Source organism: Arvicanthis niloticus, chromosome 4 (assembly GCF_011762505.2).
Source record: "Arvicanthis niloticus isolate mArvNil1 chromosome 4, mArvNil1.pat.X, whole genome shotgun sequence".
In the NCBI taxonomy this organism is placed as follows: Eukaryota; Metazoa; Chordata; class Mammalia; order Rodentia; family Muridae; genus Arvicanthis; species Arvicanthis niloticus.
In genome coordinates, this window is record NC_047661.1 from 106,916,076 (window position 1) to 106,940,386 (window position 24,311).

The 24,311-nt window shown below is 41.7% G+C and overlaps 1 protein-coding gene across 4 annotated transcripts in view; it reads right to left on the bottom strand.

The window, feature by feature from the left end:
• Positions 1-24,311, bottom strand: part of Egf (epidermal growth factor) — an 81,462-nt gene that overhangs the window by 33,302 nt on the left and 23,849 nt on the right. For 2 of the 4 annotated variants that reach the window (XM_076933250.1, XM_076933251.1), the window contains exons 6-14: positions 15,556-15,681; positions 15,034-15,114; positions 13,437-13,559; positions 10,642-10,764; positions 9,632-9,757; positions 8,491-8,627; positions 6,552-6,700; positions 3,509-3,613; positions 1,693-1,916 (exon numbers count right to left, since the gene is read on the bottom strand). In XM_076933250.1, coding sequence (XP_076789365.1) covers positions 1,693-1,916; positions 3,509-3,613; positions 6,552-6,700; positions 8,491-8,627; positions 9,632-9,757; positions 10,642-10,764; positions 13,437-13,559; positions 15,034-15,114; positions 15,556-15,681 — 1,194 coding nt within the window. The remainder of the gene's footprint in view (positions 1-1,692; positions 1,917-3,508; positions 3,614-6,551; positions 6,701-8,490; positions 8,628-9,631; positions 9,758-10,641; positions 10,765-13,436; positions 13,560-15,033; positions 15,115-15,555; positions 15,682-24,311) is intronic. The other 2 variants (XM_034500958.2, XM_034500957.2) reach the window with 1 other exon arrangement.

Below are 24,311 nucleotides of genomic sequence, written 5' to 3' on the forward strand. Positions count from 1 at the left end.
TCTGGTTAGGAATGTTCATATAGCTACCTACCTCAGAAACCAATAAACATCTGCCAAGTGCCTGGATAGATACGGTCCAACTATGTATGCAAGCTTATCACTGTTTATAAAAAATATGGTTGTTTTAAAGAATATTAGAAATATATACAATTTAAGTATCTTTCTTGATCTATTTCATGTTATATTATCTAGAAAGTTATTGTCTCTAAACTAAAGAGAATTAGCAAGGTGACTATTTTATTAGTTCCTTGCTAAATGAGACTGGTTTTTGATCTTCCCAACCAGTGTCTAAATCCCTAAGGCCCTCCCTCCTGACACTCCCAGACTCTCATTCTTCCTCACACCAACTTGCTATCAGATGCTCTCTAATCTTTACTCATAGTAAGTTGTAATGCCCTAATCTTCTATTTCTCCATTTACTAACAACGTAGTTTGGGTCTTCAGGAGCTGACGTGTGACTAGCGCTGCTTGTCTCTGACTTCCTCCTCTCTAGACTTCAATCTGACCACTGTGCTGGAACCTAAACAGTTGCCCTGAAATGGCAATCTCGTCACATATATCTCTTGCTCAAGAACATTTACCTGTTTCCTCAGTAAATTCAAAATTATGTTCAGTCACTTTATCCTGACAGTTCTTCCTATCACATGGCAGAATTCTACAGGGTCAAAAGGTCCCTGTAGACTCCCTGAGTCCTAGGCAAGTTCTCTCTGCCTTTGTACTGCTCCTTTACAGAGTACAGCGTGTGTGTGTGTGTGTGTGTGTGTTTTACATATATCTGTGTGTGAGTATGGGTGGGTACCTGTAGAGGCGAGAGGAGAGTGTCAAAACTCTTGGAGCTGAAGTAATAGGTGGTTGTGAGCTGCTCACCACGGCTTCTGGGAGCCAAACTCAGGTCCTCTGGAAGACTAGTAAGTCTCTTAACCACTGAACCATCTTTCCAGCCCCTGGCTCAGTGTTTTAAAGATATTTATGAAAAATCATGATCTCTCTTGAAGAATCTGAAAAGGCAATAGGGGAGAAAACTTCCTTGATTAATCTTTGCCCATGTTATTAACTGACCTTCCTTAATGCCTGAAAGTGATTTATCATTGTTATAGAATGACAGAGAAAAAAAAACCACCACCACCACCACCACCACCACCACTACCACCACCACCACCAACAACAACAACAACAAAACCAGAAGAAATAAGGTTTTTATTCCTCAATAAGTTTGGAAAAAAATTAAGATTTTTCACTTTTATTTGGGAAAATCTGAGGGAAAGTGATTATACAATACTACATTTTACTCACTATTCCATGGCTTGGTCATGGGCAATCTTTCTGTTTTATAACTCATGGAGAACTCTGTCTCTCTAGTCTGCTTAAATATGGACATGTGTAAGCACATTCTGGATTTCACATTCCTCAGCACTCAATCAAGGAAGTCAGAGGCTAGAGAGATGGCCAGGCCATCATGAGAAAGCACTGCTCTTGTGGAGAATCCATGTTTGGTTTCCTGTACCCATATCCACCAGCTTACAATCATCTGAAACTCCAGCCCCAGAGGACCTGACACATCCTCTGGCCTTTGTGGTTAAGTGCCATTATAGATATGCATTCCCAAACACATACACCTGTGCACATGATTTAAAAAACAATAATAGTGCATCAACACTAAAGATGAAATAAGTCATGAGCCCGAAGCCTCACCTACATCAATCTGGGTAAGTCTTCGGCGTTTGGAACCATCCAGATTGGCCATTTCAATCACAGACTGCTTGGTGTCACACCAGTACAGAGTGTCTGTTAAGTAGTCAATCGTGATCCCACTGGGTTCCAGAAGATTAGAGCTGGCTATCAGCATCCGGCCAGAACCTTGAAGGGAAGAGCTTTCAATCCGTGGAGACATCCCTGTGTCCGTCCAGAATAGTCTCCTTCAGTCAAGAAAACTTATAAGTCAAATTAGCATGAAAAAATTCTTATATTCTTTCAAGACTTAGAAACCCAGTATAAATCACTTTAAAGAGTGGTACACCAAGAAACATGCAAGGAAAAAAATGCAGCAATGCATGTTAAACAATTAAAAACAAAAACAAAGAGAACCCTTAATTATCTGGTCTGAATAAAGCATCTAGAACAAAAAGAAAAAAATGGTGTCAGACCATTAGATGGAAAAGGAATTGATGTTTTGAAATTGTAGAACATTACTTTAATCAAACTTGTACTTAAGTGAGCAGTAGTGAATTAGCAGCAAAATGCATACAATTTGGTAGCTCATTCTTATATTATGCACATATTAAGTTACAGCATAAAAGGAATAGTGCATTTACCTGTTTCCTGGAGTTATGCAAGGTACTGTGCCTACTAAGATAATTTTAACTTAACATTTTTTAAAAATATCAATCTGGTTTAATATCTAGTTGGCTTGTATAGAGATGGGTTCGCCTTGTTTTAGCCATTTGATCAACTCCAGATTAATTACCAGTTACTACATATCATCCAGAGACCACTGTAACATTTCCATTAAAAATAGAACCTTCAAGGTTCTGGCTGGATGCTGAGAACCAACTCTAACCCATTGGAACCCAGTGGAATCGCAATTAACTACTTTTTTTTTAAAAAAGTATAATACTTTATTTATTTATTTATTTATGTTTACATGTTTATTCCATGTTTATTCTTTTTTAATTTTTTATTGGATATTTTACTTATCACAACTGACTACTTAACAGACACATTATATTGGTATGACATTAAGCAGTCTGTGATTGAAATGGCCAATAAAACAAAAAGTATTTGTTTTTCTCTTTGCTTTTTAACAACTCTGAAGAAATTCTTTATTCTTCTTAATTCTCTACTCTCAAACAAAAATGTGATGCTAATTCATAGTTGGTAGTTTAGAATCTATTAATCTTTCATAATCCATACTTCTACTTATCTGATTCCAGAAACGACCTACCATTTGAAGTCATTCTAAGATTTTTCTTACTAGTGTCGATAAGCCAACACTTCTAATTTCATTTTCCACTTAAGAAACAACAACATAGAGTTAAATTTTTTTTGTAAATAAAGGATTTTTAAATTCTTATGCAGAGAGCTTTGCTTGCCTGTATATCTATGCATATTTCACACCTACTACCTGTGGAGGTGAGAGAGGGTATTGGATTCTGGAACGTGAATTAAGAAGGTTGTGAGCTGCTGTATGGGTGCTGGAAACAAACCGAACCTGGGGCCTCTGGAAGAGAAGTCAGTGCTTTTAAACACTGAGCCATCTTTCCAGTCCTGACAACATAAGATTTTTAAGATAAGTAGATCCATGAGATTAAGTATGGTTGGTTAATGAGAACTAAGAGATAAGTTGTTAGACATACTGGTTCTGAAGATCTGAACAGAATTCACAGATTTGCTTGGCTTTTGACTGCACAGACCACCTGAAGTCTCAGTAGGGACTCTGGTCATGAGCACTGCAGACATGGACAATGGCATAAGCTCAGATAAATGGTACCATGTTTTCATAAATATCTACCTGGCCTTTGGATGCACAGCTATTCCTCGTGGTCTTGAGACACTCTCTTTGATGATTATTTGATGCTGCTTCCCACTCAAATCACTCCCTCCAATGACAGACTTCCTAAAAGGGAAATATAAGTAGGGAGGTGTTAGCTCATCATTTTCAAACAAAACTTTTCCTTTTCTCATAGATAAAGGGACAGGATAAAGGGGTACTGTCAGCAGCCTGGCCGAGACAAAGCCAAGAGGCAAATGTATATTTAGTCTCTTTCTCTTCATAACCATCCATTTCCTGCTGAACCTCATGGAAGCCAGAGACTAGGAGGTTAGAATAGTCCTAGAAGGCCAGGTCACAGACCATGGGAAGAAGGCACAAGCCAGCGTTAGGATAGCAGGGGGAGATTTACATTGGCTTCAACTTTCTCTCACCCAGCTTCAAGGCAGATGCAGTGCTATGGTCAGCCCTTATCCCTTACTTCCCTTCCCATGGTTTCAGTTCCTTTGTAGCCATATTTGTCTCCTTGTGAAGTGTGTGACCAACAGTTATAAAACCACCCTCTCTGATCTCACTGTTACATCACTCATAAATTTCAACTGCTTGGAGCAGGAGTTTGGCGGTGAGAACTGAGCTCCCCATGGTGCTGTTCAGTTCAGGCCAAAAGCAGAGCTGTGACCCCAGGGTTGGTGATAAGGAAGGAAAGACCCAGGGACAATTTATGTTTGTTGTAGTCCTCCACAGAGAGTGTTGCAAAGAACAAGCACACATGTGTGGCTTTATGGCTCAACTAACTTTAAAAGTCAGGATTCCTTAATGTTAATTAATAATTGCATAGAACTATCGATGTGGCATGCTCATATGAATGTCTTTTTTCTCAACCTTAAGGCCACCCCTCTTTGGTTTTCATTGACTTAGAGTTGCCACGTAATCTAATACCTAGGATTAAAGTTTCGGTTATTTAAATCAAATTTCTAGCTAATATCAAGGTTTTTAAACTACAAACGTCTCATTTCCAGACAAATTAAAGGTTTTGTTTAAGCAGCTGTCTTTAGAGCGGAGAGGACTTAAGAAGGGTTTGTTATTGCTGAAGTCGACGGGCTGGAGAATGTGAGGTCTGGCTCTGCAGGCTCCAGCTGTGCCCATCTGAAGGCACTGCCTGGGCAGTAGGCACTAATCACACACTGGTAAAATTAGAGGTGCCTTCCTGAATGCGTGGAAAGGGGAAGGGAGCTACCTCAGAGGAGCAGAGAGCTGTTGACATCTGTAACCCTGATAAACGTTTACACTTCGGAAACGACCACGTACTAGCTCTGTCATTACCCACAGCTGACAGGGAGAACATCCTTTTAAGTCAGTTCAACGTGGAGAAGGCTGTTATTATGACAGTTACAATCGTTTTGGCCAGGAGTTGATTTGCATCTGTTCTGGGACTCAGGGTCTCACCCATCCTGACACTGAGTGAAGGAGACAGCACCCCCCTATGAAGGTTTTGTGGTCCTGGGGCTTGAACCCAAGCCTTCACATACTAAGCACATTTCTACCCCAGGTAGCACCCCAAGCTTGTTTCTGTGCTGAGTCAGGAACAGCCTCTGGGAATGGCTAACCCTGAGTTCACTGTTTAACCCTGGGAAAGTTAGTTTAGCATTTGATCATAAATTCTCTTGATCTTCAGAGATATGAAAGTGTAGCTATTTAGGATGTAATAGTATCCTGGATGGAATGCTCTTAGTGAGGTATCTGGTACACTGCAACTATTTAATAAAGAGATGCACAAACAGTGAAAGAACGAAGGCAAAGGCTAAATAAGCAATTGAGTAAAAAGCCATGCTCAACCTGGACACGGAGAGAGCATTTCATCAGTGACTGCACACCATATCTCACACCTGGCTCACTGTGAAGAACCTGTTTGCTTCCTATAACCAGAGACCTTCTGCACACAGAATAGCTGTGCACAGGCCCATGTGCCTGGTCCCTGGGACTCTGCCCTCTGAGTTGGCACTACGGTTCTCCCAGATGTGAAGCCCTAACTAATTTTCTTTTCTTTTCCTTTTACATAGCTGCATGTGTTCCAGATGCTCATCACGATCTCCGTTCACTCAATGCTTTTCAGTTACTTGGAAGAAAGAGAGCACATAGCATCTCTCACATTATCTTATGAGGGAGTCTGGGTTCATGCTTCTCAATCAGCAGCAAGAAAGTGGGCTTTCTTTAGCATCATGCAGGAGGGAGCCCCTTCCCTCATCTATCTTCCTCCTGTCCAGCCCTGATGTTCTTAGGCTCACAGAGGCCACAGGCCACAGGGACAGAGGGGGCTGAGAGGACAGAAACAGCCCAACTTTGCTTCTCTTGTCACCCACAAAGGGAAGAAGCCCACCTTATCCAACCTCTGAAAATGTCTTCCCATCCCCAGGGAGCTTCCAATCTTTCATGCCTGTTCAGCAGGAGCCAGGGCAAGGACTTTAGTGCAAGACTTGTCATTCACAAGCTTGTAAACAACCAGAAACAACCTCAGCCTCTCTGGGCTGTAGACGAAGGGTGGGGCCCACTGATCTCTCTGCCCGTCTGGACCTTTCTGTCCTTTGGCGAGTGTTCACGAATGGCCTGACACTTCCTTGCCTCTATTCATACCAAGTGTTTGTACTCATTTGTTAAATAGAAAAATCTGTCTTTTCTTCTCAGCTAAACTGAGAACTTCCCATCGCCTTCTCTGTCGTGTCTTCTGGAAGAAACCTAGGAGACAGACAACCTTGTGCAAGCAAATGTTTCCCAATGGTGCTTAGACAGGCTTGAGGCTGCACTGTTGACAGTGGTCTGAGCTGCAAAGCACATGTCACTTTCTTGGTCCTGGAAATCCTATCACTGTGGACCCTGTCCCATGAAAGGAGTGGCTTGCTCGGTGGGGGAGAAGGGCGAGGAGTATGGATTCCAATGGAGCCACCTCTTGTCCTCACCAAGTGGTCAGCTGTATTTCTCTATGTTCATAGTAGAGGATAAAGCCAGGAGAATTGTCTGTTCCCTCACCTCCATCTCCTGAGACAGAAAACTAAAGCAAGAAACATACCCACTGTCTGTCCAGTAGATTCTCCGGCCAATCCAGTCCACAGCAAGACCTTCTGGCTTGTCTATTCCTTCCGTGATAAGTCTTTCTCGCTGGGAGCCATCCATATTAACCCTCTCTATCCACTTCAGGGTTGTCTGTGCAAAATATATCTGCAAGAGAGAGAGAACTAGACATTTCTGGTTTGTATTCTAAATATCAATGTAGAATATGCATGAAGGATTAACAGGTCTTCAGGTCATGTAATGTAATTATCAGAGATAGACAGACATAGCTACAGTAAGCCCCAACTCTGTTACTCCCAAATATGGGTAACCTTGAGCAATTGAATCTCTGTGTGATGGTTTGAATAAGCATGGACCCCATAGGCTCATAGATTTGAATGCTTGGTCTCAGGGAGTGGCACTATTAGGAGATATGCCTTGTTGGAATATGTGTGGCCTTTTGGGGTGGGTGTGCCTTTGTTGGAAGAAGTGTGTCACTGGGGTTGGGCTAGGGGGTTTCAGATGCCAGGCCCAGTGTCTCTCTCTTCCTACTAATCTGGATGTATCTCCGCTACCTGTCCAGAGTCATGTCTACCTGCATGCTGCCATGCTTTCTGCCATAATGACAGTGGAATAAACCTCTGAACTGTAAGCCAGCCTATTGACATGTTTTTCTTTATAAGAGTTGTTGTTGTTATGGTGTCTCTTCACAGCAAGAGAAACCCTAAGACTTTGTCTCTGTCTGTCTCTCTCTGTCTCTTCCCCCTCTCTTTCACACACACATGCACACGCATACACTCTCTCACACACCTCCCTCCCACCCTCCTTCTCTCTCTCTTTCTCTCACGCACATGCACACCCACACCCTTAGTCCCTACACTGTTAATTTAGTTATCTTTGACCCCTGCTCAATGACATCACCTTTCTACTTAACCCCAGTAGCTTCCTCAGCTAGACAGAAAGCAGTCATTTGTAACTGAACGAGGGACACGAGCTGAGCTGTATCTGCATTGGTCCAGTTCCCAGCACTCCACTTCAGGTGGTTCAGAAAACATGGATGCCCTGTCAGTTTTACCACTCACTTGCTTACCTGCCTCAGCTGAGGCACAATGCCTCCACTTCTCAGACCACAAACATGAGGGCATTCGGTCAGCTATTTCCTGAAGTTCCTTTCATCCTGAGTCCTTCATCTTGCCCACTCTAAAGTTGCATACTACTTTCTATGAGGACTACGCCAGCTATGAGATAGACTCTGCTGCTTCTGAAGACATGTAACCATAGCAGCATAATCTCTCTCACACACAAGTCACCTGGAGATCTTGTTAAGATGCAGGTCCTAGTTCAGTGGTTGCTGTGGAGCCTAGAATTCTGCAATTCTAATAAGCTCCAGATGGACCAAAGACCACAGTTTTAGTAAGAAAATGAGAATGCTGACCATGAGATAGGCAAACAGCTACCTGACTTATGCTCAGCATCATTTACGGAAACCATTACGTGTCAGGTTGCTGTTTTCACAGAAGCCAGGAAGCTTGTTTCCTGATTTGCATACTTAAGAAGTCATTTAGTCCCCTCTCCTGGTGACATATATCAAATGCCCACTGCTAACTCATACTTCTTATGCTCCAAGCCCAACACACCCTCTGCTGCTCATACTAGCAAATAATCAAACCCTCCTAATGGATCAGCTATGGGCGAGCATCACGCTGGTCTCCCTCCTGCCCCTCCAGAGAGGCAACTGAAAGGAGGATGTAGCACAATCTCCCCAGGAAAGCAGTGATGAGGAACAGGGTACGGGTAGGGTATCAGAGTGTTCTTAATGTTCCTCAAATGCATATATTTAACTTGGTCTGGGGCTAATGCTGTAAGTGTGGCAGAGCATTTTCAAGTAGCCCAGGTCGTCAGTGAGGCTAAAGTCTCCCACTTTCATAATCTGTTCATGTATAAGAAAAAAAGCATACCTTGCTTTCCACAGGGTCATAATCCAGGGCAATAACCATTCCCATCTGCCGGCTCAGCAGGGTTCTGTAGTCTGTTCCATCAAAATGCATGTGCCGGATGTCCTGGGAATTCGCAAACAGTAAAAATGGCTGTGGTCCTGTTAACAAAAATTTCAAATATGGTTGAACTTTAAATGCTTTGTACCCCACGGCATTTGTGACTCTTGCTTTTCACTGCACAATCTTCCTTAACTCCCAGAATACTAGTCTACTCAATCTCCTACCAGGATTACATAGGCCAAGACAGGTGGAAAGACCCTCTCCCTCTTGCAAAATGTCACTGCAAGATTTTATCCCTGGGCCCTTACTTGTAGAAAGGGTGGCATTAACCCAAAGCACAGACAAATCACTCAGCTCTGTTGTCTGTAACCTCCTTCACACACATAGGATGAATTCATCAATTCATTTTCCATGGCTGGGTGCTGTTCTGAAAGGGGATCATATTTGAATTATAAGGCTCCCTAATCATTTTCTAAGCTCATTGTGTTTTATTAGCCAAGACTTATGGAGTTAAAAGTATTGAAGTCAGACTTAGGCAAGTGTCACACAAGCCGAATTACAGCATCTCAGATTATCAGCATGATAACCCTCACCAGACAAAATCAATTTGGCATAAATCTAAGATTTCCATGAGTCATGAAAGGCAGAAAAGATGCAATACCAGCAGATGAAAAAGAACAGTTGAAGCATAAATCTTCACATTACAGTTGAAGAAAAAAGAACTTTCAAAGTGTTATGATTACTATATTTACCAGAGAGATCAAAATCAAACCAATCAACAAATATTTATTAAACATCGGTCAACTTTAAGCTCTTTAAGACCATTCCCCATGATGGCCTCCCCGTTACTAAAGCTAGCAGACCCTACTATAAGAGTCTGGATGCTCCCTTAACTAAGAAATAGTCTTCATTATTTACGTTGCAGTTACTTATATTATTCATAGTAACAAGACTTATTTCTTACTTCCAACATTTTTTTTTTTCAAATCATATTTGCTACCAGGAATCTGGAAGCAATTTAACGTTGCATGTTTCTAATGTAATACTAGTTATGTGTACTCTCGTTTTCAAAGAGAGACTTTCCAACAGCCACGGCACTAACCTGAAGCTGTACAGCTCTTTTGGTCTGATTGTAGGTCATACCCAGGAAAGCAACCACATTCCCAGGATACTGGGCTGAGAGGAAGACAGAGCTGGCTGCATCCACCATTATCAGGCGATGAACAACCTAAAAAAACCAGCCACCGAGTAATGATGTTATATCACACAAAATGTAACATTTTTTTTTTTTTTTAGGAAAGTTTTCTGAGGAACCAAGTATATATCCTTCAGACCCATTTTCTTAATCACGGATACTGCTGCCATCAAGTTTATCTTCAGAGTTTAGAGGGAACTGTCAGTCACAGTATCCTTTTCCCATAACCCAGCATTTTGATGTTAACCCTTCACACCCCATTGGTCCTCGTCCTTGTGTTCCACCACTGCGTTCAGGAACACACACACTGGCAGCCACACGGACAAAGAAATGCATTTTGAGTTTGTTCCAGCTCTTCTGCTGAGTAATACAATCTTTCCATCTCATACATTTTGGGCTTCTTGACTTTGGCCTTTTGGTTCATTTGTTTTGCTTTTCAACTATCTTATTTTCAATTCTAGATTTGGGTAATACTAAATTCCACCAAATACGTGTCTTCATAATTTGCTGATTTTATTTAAACAATTAAAAATGACTTAAAACTCTTCTGCTAACTGTGAATTCCATCCAGACTTCTGTGTGCCTAAGTCTCTAGGAAGAGAAAAGCCTGGCGTTATTTATTAGCTGCCAACAATATGCTGAGTGCTTTGCATCCTTCTGATAGCACTAAGGTCACATGGGGGGTTTACACCACACTGCTAGGAACTGGTAGTGCTAGTACAGGACTAACAATGTCAAAGAACATTCTAGAAACCACTCTACTGTCTTAAAAACCTCCCAAATTTACCTATAAATCTGTTACATAAATGTCTTTCAATGCATGGTCATTGGAAAACCTAGTCTGCTTTGGCAATAAAGTTTTCAGTGTCTCTTAGAAGACTGATATTGTTAAGTCAACAAAGGGCCGATAAACTCACCAGTGCATGTTTTCCCATCTGTCCCAAGCACTGAACCTGAGGGACAGATGCACAGGGGACCATCTAATGTCAGAACACAACCATGGCTGCACTCTGATACGTTGCCTGGACAGGAAACAAGTTCTAATTAAGAAGAACAAAATAAAATTAGTGTTAAATTGGGTTGTGAAAATTTGTTACAATCAGTTGCTTCTCTGAAAGGAGAAAGTTGAATAAAAAAAAAAAATCTAACATTAAAGAGATGCCGCAGTATTGAGAAATACCAAAACAAGGAACAAAATATCAATCTAAATTTTTTTTTTTTTTTTTTTTTTTTTTTTTTTTTTTTTTTTTTTTTGGTTTTTCGAGACAGGGTTTCTCTGTGTAGTCCTGGCTGTCCTGGAACTCACTCTGTAGACCAGGCTGGCCTCGAACTCAGAAATCCACCTGCCTCTGCCTCCCAAATGCTGGGATTAAAGGCGTGCGCCACCACCGCCCGGCTCAATCTAAATTTTAAAAAAGTAAAGAGCTGGAACTTTGGGAAACTAGCTCCAATCTCCTGTAAATTTCTCCTAGTTTGAATAAGATTTTTAAAGTTGTTAGACATCAGAATTCCAAAATATTTTATGTAGAATTTTACCAAGTGATTCTGCAGATTACCCATGTCGGAAACGGTAAAGGCATTTTGTGTGTGGTTCAATGTTGGAAGACAAGTGAAAGGCTCTTAAATACCAGAGTTTATGATAAATGCACAGGAGTACACCGCGTATGTGTGCTAACGGGCAACTGAAGAACACTGGGAGCTGGGAACAGGAAAAGACAGACGATGACATCAGGAAAGGATAGAAACGTCAGACTAGAAAAGGCTCCAACTGGGAGTGATGTCACACGCCTGTAATCCCAGGCACTGAAAGCTGAGCCAGGAGAACCTCAAGATCAGGGCCGACCTACATTACCCTAATGTGTCAAAACAAACCCATCGAAAATAAAACCTTCAAGTGCACACAAGCTGGTGCTAGAGAGGCATTATTTTAAATGGGTGTGCATATGAAAGTCCAACAGTAATACAGAAATAGCTGCCTAGTGATTTAAGCAGACTTATATCTACTCTATACCTTGCATACAAATTAACTCCAGCAAATTTGAACACAAACTTAAAATGTCTATCATAAAAGTTCTAGAAGCTTTGAGAATTAAGTAAAACTGTATGTGTTCTTTTTGGCATATGGTGGGGCCTATATTCAATGCATTTCCATCCAGTCTTTTACTAATAGGTCAGAAGCAAGTCTTATGTGCAATGATGATAGGCAATTTCCATACAGTTTGTTATTTATTATCCATCAATTTCGATGAGTCTGGTTTCATAAACCCGGATGATATACAGACAGACCTATTCTCCATCATCTGTGAAACAAGACTAAGCATGATTTCAACCACATGTCTGTACATTAGTCATGCTAAGAGTCAATTAAAAACTAGGACTAGAAGATATCTGACTATGCAATCCTAAACTTGCACTGGGGTTATCCACAGGAATTCACAATGTTCTTTTCTTCTCTTTTTTTTAAGTACACTCTAACAGTGATGCCCCCCAAAACCTAGAAACAACTAATTCACTAGCAAATTGTATCCTCTAAATACAAATTTTCACATTTGTTTTGCCCTATACTGCAAAAATAGTGTCTCGGGAAAGCAGACAGCTAATGAGATAAAGTTTCCTTTATAAAAGCTTTCTAATTAATAATTAGAAAGAAACAGAAGGACAAGAATATTACTTCAAAACTATTGTAACAGATGAATGCACTCTGTAACAGATGAATGAACACTGGCTAATCTCATGATACAAAGAAACAACAGGGTATATCTATATCTTGGTGGAAGTACAAATCCATTTATAATGTATTCCAGCCAAGAAGCATCTACCGCCAAATCTAATTCAGGTTATAGTTACAATTACAAGTTCACGTAACATTGTAGGGACATTTAGAAAATGTAGTTGACAAAATCCACAAAGCAAGAAGCTCTGGAGTAAGTAAAAATAGTTAATTTAATTAACACTATTTGAGGGATAAGAAGTGTTTATGAGAGACAGGTGCATCAAGTTAAAACATGTGATTCAAACAAATCCGTTATGTAGCAAACTTTTTAAAGATGATGTAAACTAACAACACCTTCTGCAGCACAAGCTCATGTATACTTGAAGGTTTTGTTTTTTATTAGTTTTTTTTTTATACAGCCACATACTAAAAGAATTGTTATTTGATGCTATTAAGAATTACTGTCAATGTTAGGGGTATAACAGTAGAATTGTGATTGTATCTAAAAACGGACAGATATTACACTAGGGGATTATCGTTCATTTTTCAGTGTAATAATGTATCATCATTAGTTATTATATGTCTCTCTTTTAAAGATACACAGTGACATATTAGATAATACAGATTAAAATAGAAATAGAAAAGTGTTTGTTTATATAGTTTTATTTCCCTCACCCTGGAATTTTTCTTTTTTCTTTTTCTTTTCAATATGCCTGTAATAGAGCCTAGTTATCCATGTGGTTGTTGGTTTTTAAGACAAAGTCCTCTATAGCTCAAGCTGGCCTTGAACTTGTGATTCTCCTATCTCCACCTTCAGAGTGCTGGGATTACAAATTATACCACAAGGTCCAGCTTCAACTGGCCATATTTTATGAAGCAAAGTGAAATACATACAACCCCAGATAACTTTGATGCACACTGCTAACTGAAGACCACCAACTAAGATCATAGCCACCTTAGGGACATTACTAAAAATAAAGGAACTCAATAATGACTCACCGTGGCATTGTTTCCCGTCAGGAAGCAGAACAAATCCTGTAGGACATGTGCAGTAATAGGATCCAGGGGTGTTCTCACACCCCAGAGTACAGCCATGATTTTGAAAGGCACACTCATTGATATCTGCACAATGACAACAGCAACCCACAGTCACATGAGTATCCCTGAAAGCAAACTGTGACATCCCCAATTGGCGCAAAGTAGGACATCTCACACTTGTTCCCACTGCAAATCACCATGGGAGGGGTACTTCTCCAACCCTCATTGAGGGTGACAGTAATCACCCTCTCTGTGCTCACAAAAGTCCTTTCTATTGGCCCAGGGTTACTTAGAGGCTACTTTCTCACAGTTTTAGACAGGATTTACCCTTTACTAAAAAGTTAAGTAACTTTTTTATTAGTTTTTTATTTTTATTTTTTTTTTACAGCCACAGGGTGTATAAAAAAGACAGGGGCTGGAGAGATAGCTCAGCAGTGAAGAACAGTAACTGCTCCTCCAAAGGTCCTGAATTCAATTCCCAGAAACCACATGGTGGCTCACGACCATCTGTAATGGGATCTGATGCCCTCTTCTAGTGTGTGAAGAGAGCATGCTGTACTCACATACATAAAATAAATAAATAAATCTCTAAAAATAAATAAAAGTTAAGATGAAATCCCCTGGGAAGCTAGGGACTCCTGTTTGTGACTCTGAGGGTCTCATGTGTGTTAAGCAAGCACTCGATCACCTATCACTGAGCTGCATTTGTCACTATCACCGTCTCTCTCCCTCCTCTTTGTTTGAGAAAGGGTCTCCCTATGCTTCCACAGCTGGCTTGAACTCACTATGAAGCCCAGGCTGGCCTTGAACTGCAATCCTACCATAGCCTCCCTTGCAGCTGGGTTAGAATATTTTAGCCAGTTTAGAATATTTCCTGTTCTGCTTTGGGTCTTTCTCCTCCTCGGGAGCAACACGTCTCAACAACTCTGCTCTGACTGAAGTGCCAGGCTTCAGTGTCATCAGCATCAGCTCACTGGACATAAGCAAGGGACCATGGCTACATGTCCCCATGGCCATGGGCTACATGGGCTACATGTGCCCGAAGTCAGCTAAGTCCTCTGAATGTGTATACCACTGTGCCTTTGAAAAAACAAGTTACTTCTCCAGAGCTCCAGGGCTGATTATACTGGACCAGGAATTTCCAAACAGGAGGAGGCCTAGATAAGGATGCAGCTGGATTCAGTTTCCCTAGGTTCTCTCTAGATCTCATGTGGGGTAAGGTACGTATGGAATAGTCTCAATCTGGTGGTAGCTACTAGAATTACTCCTAAAATATAGAAAATTTAAGAAAAGAAATTGCTCATCCTGATATATTGCACAAAGTCAAAATAAGAGGGAGGGGAGGGGGGAAACGGGTGGGGGAAGAGGGAGGGAGGATAAAAAGGAGAGAGAAAGGGAGGGAGGGAGGGAGAGAGGGAGAGAGGGAGAGAGAGAGAGAGAGAGAGAGAGAGAGAGAGAGAGAGAGAGAGAGAGATTGATTTGTTGACTGCACTCAGAAACCCAGAAACCTCTGGCTTAAACTTGAAGAGCTGGCCCAGAGGTTAATTGTTGCTCTTACAGAAGACCCGAGGTTCTGTTCCTAGCATCCACACGGTGCTCACATTCTTAATTACAGTTCCAGAGGATTCCATGCTCTCTTCTAGGTTCCACAGGTACCAGGCATGCACGTGGCGCACAAACATACAATATAAAAATAATAAATCTTTAAAAAAAAATAAAGACAATCTTGGCCTTATCAGCCCCTCAGCAACTTCCTAATGGGTTGCATGTAACAGAAGTCTATATATACATATATATATTAAAAAAAAAAAAAAAAAAAAAAAAAAAAAAAAAAAAAAAAAAAAAAAAAGACCTGAGAGTATAATAGAAATTAAAGCAGAAGAAAAAGTTCTCTTCTGGGGAAAGAAGGAAGGAAAGGAGGGAGTGAGCAAGGGAGGAAGAAGATTGAAGTTTGTTTTTCTTGGAGTTTCTGGACAACCCCCGCCTCCATGAATACAAGCCACAAACAGACACGTGCACTTCACTGGCAGATCTCCAACCACTTGTCAAAAGGATTGATTTCAGTGCATGCGCACATTACCTTCGCAGTACTTCCGGTCTCGGCTCAACGTATAGCCCTCGGCGCATGCGCACGACTGGGACTTGGGGTCTCGCTCACAGAGACTGTAGCGGCATGGCCTTCTCCTTGGTTTGCAACGCTTGGAGTCTGAAACAGAAGATTGTTTATTTCAGAGCAAGTGGAGACACGGTTTTTGGCAGAGGGCCATTCTAGAACTCTTATTGATTACAGCGGAGCTGGGGGATGGATGGGGGCGGCAAACCTCGCAGTGACGTCACAGCGGTGCTGCCTACACCTCCGCTCCGCTCCAATCGGCCCGCAAACAGGCTCTCCGTCCCGCCCACCGCTAGTGACCAAGCCTCCTTATTTGCCTAATCATAAGGCTCCTGCTGTCACTCAGGGTCAGGGCAGGGGGTCCTAATCAGCTGGAGATGATGGTAGTTTGCAAAACGAACATAACTTATCAGCGCTTTTATTTTTCTTGACATTTGTATATTAAAACTACACATACTATATCTTTAAGAGTTTGAAAAAAGCCTCAAACTTAAAAATGTGTTTTTCTTGACTGAAATACACCTCAGGTCTGCTACTTGGCTGGTTTTATGGTCATTATTTAAAGAAGCGGGTTTCATACTTCATATCATTGGCATATGCCTCACTTCTGAATATTTAGTTTTACTGCTGCTAGCATCGAATGTGTCATGAAATATCCCAGGGGAAAGTATAAAGTATGCGCAGTGAAACGGATGCTTGGGGCAAATTAGCGAGAATTGGGTTAAGTCACGTTTAACTGAGTGCTACCGTTACATGTGGTTATTAACCATAAATTGAGGCTTAGGTTAAATTCACTGTGATGAATAAGTGGCTCATATGGTAATTTTACTTTTCAGACCCAAATGTCAAGAATTAACAACAGTCACACGTATCCCTTTTCAAAATGTTAACAAGAACTTTGTCCACTTTGCTCCCTCCTACATACATTTTACCAATTTTAATCGTAGGCATTTTGTAAAGCGCTTTAGAACTTTTGTAAAGTGCTTTAGAAGTACAGAACTAAGCCTGTGGGTGAGTGAAATTTTTCAGAATGCTAGAAACCTGGGAAGAGATGGAGATAAAGACAGAAGAGTGGGGATGGGCGCGGAGACACGGGCCTTTAACCCCAGCACACCAGAGTCAGAAGCAAAGGCTAGATTATGTCTAGTAAGACCCTACCTTTAAAAAAAATTGTCACTGTCAAAAGATAAAATTTGAATGAATTTAAATGACTTCTTTGTCTTTTATTTGCAATCTATAAATCGAGCAGCAGTTAATCTAAGCCTCCAGAGGTGCTGTGCTGCAAGTGGCAGAACAGCAGGCGGGAGTGGAAAGAGGAAATGACAATAGGAGGAACTGATTGGGTGGCTTCCGGTATTCCCCTCATCAGGGTAAAACATCGAGACTGCTGAGGAAATGACCTATGGAGGACTTACCTATGGTCTCTCTCCTAATTGCTCAGGTCAGATAAACAATCAGTCACATGGTACGTCATTAGCTCTGGGTCTGTCCAGGATCTGGGGCAGGATCACACCCAGTCTAAGCCAGTGACCTCCGGTGCATTCATGAATCTTTATTCAACGTCAGTGAGAAACATAGAAAGGGGAATCCCCGACATCTACACATTACAGAATCTAGAGGGATTTGGATGCCAGAGTATTCAAAATATACTTTCTGAAACTCTAGCCTAGTGTACTACATGTCAGTTGCAGGTAGCTAACTACTTTTAACTAATCTGTCTTATATTCCTAAATGTTTCTAATTTATTTTTTCAAAAAATTAAATGCACAATCTTGTCAACAAGCAATTCAAATTCAACAACACCTACTGAGTAGGTTGAGTTGCAGTGGGCAGTCTTTTGAAGATTAATTCTAAAATTTTGTTTATTCTCTGCGATTTTATGTCAGCTATGCACACATATTGTTCATATTTCTGTGCTTCACTTATGCCATCAGAAATCGGGGTATTAAGCAAAATCAGGGGCCGGGATGTAGTTCAGCTGGTGGTGTTCTTGCCTAATTTGCAGAATCCCTGGGCCTAATCTCCAGCACAGCACACACTGGGTGGAGCGGTGGACACCTGTAATCTGCACTCAGAAGGCAGAGGCAGGAGGAGAAGGGTTGCAGGTCATTTTTAGCTATGTAGTAAGTTCAAAGCCAGTCTGATGTACAAGTCCTTGTCAGAAAGAAAGAAGAAAGAAAGAGAGAGAGAGAGAAAGAAAGAGAAAGAAAGAGGAGGAAATTACTGTCAAGCAAAGTTAAAAATAAAATGCCTCTAATAAAAGTGAACAAATAAAATTAGAAATGTACAGTTATAGGAAACAAAATATAATCATTTCAATTTTAAAAAAACCAAAGCATAAAGCATGTCTAAGTTTTGAAACTTTACAAGTGAACATTACAATCCAGAGGAGTCTGCATCAGCCTCTTAATGGCACCAAAATGCCACCACTTCCCTAAGGTAGAAAGAAGATTATGCTTCCTATAAATAACTCCTTATAAACATCCTTTCAAGTCCAGCTTGGTAGATAAGTATAGGATTAACAACCATGAAAACCAAGTTCTATTTCTGTCTTTTACAGCAAATCACTTTATACCTTTGACCTTCGATTCCTAATCCATGAAATAGAATTGCTGAAATAGATACTCACTCGCCGACACCCCTCACTCTTTATTTTAAATTTATTTTTTGAAGTGCCACGAGATCAGACTCAGGGCTTTGTAACACTAGACGAGTGCTCTACCACTGAACTACACCCCCACCCCCGGGTCATTTTCCCCCTTCCCAAACAGGGTCTTGCTCTGTAATCCAACCTGACCTCAAATGGTCCGTCCTCATATGCAGTCTCCTGAGTGTTGGCATGATCGGTGTGAACCACAACACCCAGCTCTTCTTTTAGAAAAAGTTATAGGACACTAAAAAGAACTAATTGTTTATAGTAATTCCTCTACATTTACACCTCAGAGACGTCAAACTTGATGACTGCTTAATATATGGTAATAAAAAAATCAAACTGATTGATGAAGAAAACATTGCCCTGTGGGTTAGAGAAGGTGTGCTGGATTTTATTCTAGTCCCCTATTGTTTATCATATTTTTTATTTCTATTCTATTGGACCATCATCTGGATCATCATCACCATCATTACATATATATATATATATATATATATATATATATATATATATATATATGATATATATATAACCTGGTAGCTCTCCTCTGCCCACTGCTGGTGGCTTCCAATGACATTCAGTATTAATATAAGCCACTCCCTGATGCTGAACACAGGTGAGAAAAGAATCACTGTTCAGTGGCTGTGCTGATTGTGTGTGGTGAATGCAGACGGTAAACACTTGAAAGGTCATTTCAGGAAGCTGCCAAACACAGGGTTGAGAGCTGTATTTTTGTTTAATCTTCTTAAGCTGCCATTCTTTATCTTCCAAATCAACCACAACGAACACTCAAAATGCTGCTGGTGTCCTCAGGTAACACCACTCCACAGAGCCCGGCAGAGAGCTCACCTACCCTCCAGATCAATTAAAGCTCCTGATGATGGAGTTTAATGCCCATAGCCCATTGTGCCTTCAGCAACTTCTAGCTACCTGCCAAGCACACAGGCCATGGTGAGCTGTCCTCCAGCTCAGTAAATCACATTGTTCCTGGCCCAGTTCTCAGGGCACATGGGATTCCCTAGCCTGCACCCCGCCCCCCATGTGCTTCATGCTTTGTTTGTATCTTAAATTCTGTGTAACATTCACTCCATCAAGAAAGCTTTTCTAGTCTTTGTTCGGCATATATATATATATGTTTTTGGAAGCAGAGTTTCTCTGTGTAGCCACCACCACTCAACCCTAATGATTCTTATAACTAAGTATTTGGCATTCTCTAAATATTTAGCACCTATCAATAAAAATTAGATTTTTTATAAAGTGAATTATGATACTTAATTTTCAGAACAAACCCTTGGAATATTTACAACAAATATTTTACAGATTAAGAATTGGAATTTTGTCAAGGGCCAAGAGTATAGAATTGTGACTCAATCTCAGGCCTTCCGAATGCAGACTACATGTTTTATCATGTACGTATGGATTGTGTGTGTGTGTGTGTGTGTGTGTGTCTGTATATGTACATACATACTTAAAATGTTACAGTGTGTTAAATCTCTGTAAGATCTATGATTGCATTTTGATTCACTTTTTTATTGCCTTTCTTATTGGTGAGTTCTCATAAATAATTGACTGAACCTCCTCAAAGATTCCCCAAAGTATCTAGTATAGATTTTGGGGGTGGGCAAGGGGGTTCTCTGTGAATAAACACACACACACACACACACACACACACACACACATGAAATAAAGAATTACACTTTTGTGGTACTGGAATTTTAACCAGTGGTTTAAAAACAAAACAAAACAAAACAATCACCTGAACAGGATTTAGCTACTTGCTATTTTTATCCTTCTGGATTCCTTTAAGAATTAGAATGTAAACCAACCAATGGCTTTGAAGTAGTTGAAAAATAGGTGCTTTGGGGCTGGGGATGTAGCAAGCATTTGCCTGGTGTGTACTAGTTCCTATGTTCAATCACCAGTACTGGGGGCAGCTGGGAGAAGTAGCACTTATTACACCCCCCCCTTCTTATTTTATGCCCATTTCTGATAAGCCTAGCCATCCCATAGAGTGAAGGCGGGGAATCCAAGGTGTGCATGACGCTGTTCCCCTGTCACCTGTGTCCCCAGTGGCACAGTGGCTGCACAACTCCAGTGGTCATTCTAAGCCCATCCTTGACCTGCATCCCAGGCCTTCAGCATCAGCATCAGCATCAGCATCAGCATCAGCATCAGCCCAGAGGAAGGAACCTAGTGTTCATCTTTCCTATGCAGACAAACCTCAGATGAGCTCCTCTGGGTAAAGATACTGCAGGGCAAGTATCAAGAGGATAATAACAACCAATAGAAACATACCAATCACTTAAAAAAAAAAAAACATGAGTTTATAAAAGATGCTTTGGGTGATCCTGGGAAATTAACTCTTTCTTCTTTAAACATGTGGTCAAGGGAAAGCATCAAGTTTTGAGTTTGTATTTCCTATATTAGCTCCTTAGAGCAATACTACATTTGATATGGAACGATTCCTCTGTGTATAGAAATTCTAACTGATAAATAGTAAGCAGTGTTAGAGTGGATGGCTTCATTCTGAGCTCTTAATTTTAAAAAAGAAATGGCACTAGTGACATAGGCACTAATCAGCAGCTTCTAAAGCCATTGTGCGAAGGACAGACAGCAAGTTTTATAGATAATAGACCAAGCTGGCAACTTCTGACCTGCTGGTTGACTAAAACCAGACCGGGAGCTGGCCCCTGAGTGTCTGCAAATTGGTACAATAGGAAGGGTGCAGTGCCACCTGCAGTCTTATCCGTGAAGTGGTCTGGAAAAAAATACTTAGCAGGCTTCTGGGGCTAACTCTCCAATTCTGGGAACCACAAGGGAGACAAACATGTTAAGCAACACTGAATGATGTGAAAATTCAGAAAGTGGAAAGCTCTCCGGGACAAATGAACTGGTGTCTTGAACAGACACATAACAAGGAAAAGCCACAGGTTTAAGAGTAATCAGAGACCCCCATCAGCAGGCATGGGGTAACCAGCAAGGTGTGAGTCCTCACAGCAAACAAGGAGCCATAGAGAGATAAAGAACAACTTCAAGGTTTTTTTTTTGTTTGTTTGTTTTTTGGTTTTTTTTTTGTTTTGTTTTGTTTTGTTTTTCGAGACAGGGTTTCTCTGTGTAGTCCTGGCTGTCCTGGAACTCACTCTGTAGACCAGGCTGGCCTCGAACTCAGAAATCCACCTGCCTCTGCCTCCCAAGTGTTGGGATTAAAGGCGGGCGCCACCACCGCCTGGCCAACTTCAAGTATTTAAAATGGCATTTCAGATGGCAACCATTTGGCAGCAGGAGAAACCTGGACTGTGAGGCCGGCTTTGCTTGAGCCAGTGCTCTGCTCGCCCAGTGTCATGGATCTGTGACACTTGCTAAGGTATGACAGTAGCTATGAATGATTAAACAATCCATATTTTACTTAGAACGTCTACAAATAGTAGCTTACAGAATTAAAGAAAGTCAGTGGTAAAGTGCTTAAAGGTGTTCTCGAAGGCAGTGGTGTGGAGCTGTGTCTTGGAGGATAAGAAGAGGGCCAAAGAATAGAAGGGGAGGGAGAGGAAGGGAAGAGGGGGAGGAAAGGGAGAAGAGAGAGGAAAGGGAGGAGAGGGGAGGGGGAGGGGAAGACGGAGGGAGGGGAGGGTTCTTGAGTAAAGTCAGTGGTATCTTGTGCATGAAGTGACTAAAAATCTTTCACATCATTTGGATGACAGGTTCTCCTGCTGGCCAGTCAATATGCGTTTGAGACTCATAATCTCAAAGCTCTAATCTACATCTAAGGAAAACAGAAGAAAGAAGAAGGAGGAGGAGAAGAAGGAGGAAGAAGAGAAAATTAGATCTTTTACAAAATAACACCTGTTAGCAGTCAAAGCATAAAGTCTTTAGAAGTTCACCGTTAATACACCATGAGTAGTGTGCATGTAGAAGTTCATTAATACACCATCGATAGCGTGCACATAGAAGTTCCCACCCTGGGCTTAGGGTCAGGGCGCAGGGAGACCTGGCTGACTAGCTTAACTGGGCCAACACAATGTGAGTTAAATTCTTTGTTTTGAATCAGCTAGAAGGAGCTCAGAGAGGGTGGGGTATGAGAAGGATGTTCTGTGCTTAAACTGCCGGAAAGGGGAAATGTTAACTCTGTGGTCTCTTTAACCAGCAGGAGGAGTGAATGGGTAGATGACGATGTGGCAGAGAGCAGGTTTTCCCAACACAGTTCACAGAAATCTGTGCTATGAAGTGATTGACCAATGGAGTGAGAATCTAGCATGGGCAGGGAAGGGGATGCACAGTGTCAATCAGCCTGAGTTCAAATCCCAACCCTATCACGCTGAAAAGCTGCTGAGATGTGTTTTTAGTCTATAAAACAGTACTCAAATCACACCCTTATCCGTAAAGTTATCACGAAGTTAGATGATGTAATCTAGGGAAACAGCACAAGTAGAAAACTCTGGGGATACTCAGTGAGTAGGCCTGCTGTTTTTAGGCATGAAGGCAATATTCTCAGATACCGCCCATCTTGGAAACAGGTTCCTTCTAATTTAGAGGCGAGCACGCCAAGGGCGGGGTGGGGGTGGGGCGGTATTCACATTTGTTTTTCCACCACGTGTTAAAATCCCCTTGGCTTTGGAGTACAATGGTGAGCTGTATCCCCGTCAGCGTGGCTAAGGAAGTTTAGAGAGACTAGCAATGACAGCTAGGCATGCTGGGTGCCACATGATTGGAGAACTTCTCCAAGAACACATTCGCTGCAAATATATTCTCAGAACTCTGAGGCGCAACCCCTAAGGGTCTGAAAGGTGTTCTCGAAGGCAGTGGTGTGGAGCTGTGTCTTGGAGGATAAGAAGAGGGCCAAAGAATAGAAGGAGAGGGAGAGGAAGGGAAGAGGGGGAGGAAAGGGAGAAGAGAGAGGAAAGGGAGGAGAGGGGAGGGGGAGGGGAAGACGGAGGGAGGGGAGGGTTCTTGAGTATGCTGACTAACAGGGCAGAAAGGAAGCCCTCCTCAGGAAGAATGTCAAACTTTTGATGCTGTCTGGGGCATTGGAGAGCAGGAGCTCTGGGAGGGGGCGCAAGAAGGTTTGTTTATAGGTGAAGAGTTGCTAGAATCTGGAGGTTGGGGCATCAAACAGGGAGGAAGGGGCAACTCCTGGATGTCTAGTCTGGGAGATGGGGTAAGTACTGAACTAGAGAGGCAGGAGATGGGGAGGTGGAGGTCAAAGTTCACAGGTCAGTTATTTCCTGTGGAGCAAAGACATCCAGGAAGGATGCTCAGAAGGCAGAAACGAAAGCCTCAGTGAAGATGTCCTGCATCTGCTGTCCGTGATGCAGAATCCTGTCCTCGCAGGATGCACAGAGCAAGGGAGGAAAGAGCTCAGAAACTCTCCAGCCAGATCATCAGAAGCTGCAGGCTTTTCCACCTCCTACCCAGAATGAGAATGCGGTAGCATGAAGCTTCTATAAGTGAAGCCAGCCTGTCTTAGCACAGGAATGAAGGATGCACACAGACCAGCACATCAATCTTCCTTGAAGAGCTAATTGGCTTTGCTTCCATGAGTGGCATTTCTGCCTGGGTCAGATAGAGTCTTCACAGGGTTGCTCCCTCTGGAATATTATGGATAAGTCCCAAGTGGTTTGAATCTATCTTCCCTGCAGCTTTCCTTTACAACCATCTTCGCAACTTAAAATTTGTCTAGAGCTCAAAATTGGGTGTGCACTAGAAAGGACAGATTTATGTCATGGATACATAAGAAATCAAGTGGGAAAAGGCTCCAAGCTCAACGATCCTTAGTACATCTAACCATGTGTAACAGCCCACTCGAGGAAAATCAGCCTGCTTAAACAACTTGTTGAACCTAGCATCTCAGAGTTATTTGACTTTGACCTTGGTTTGTTCCTCTCTCTCTCTCTCTCTCTCTCTCTCTCTCTCTCTCTCTCTTTCTCTCAAGATTTATTTATTTCACTTATATGAGTTCACTGTCGCTCTCTTCAGACACACCAGAAGAGGGCATTGGATCCCATTACAGATGGTTGTGATCCACCATGTGGTTGCTGGGAATTAAACTCAGGACCCCTGGAAGAGTAGTCAGTGC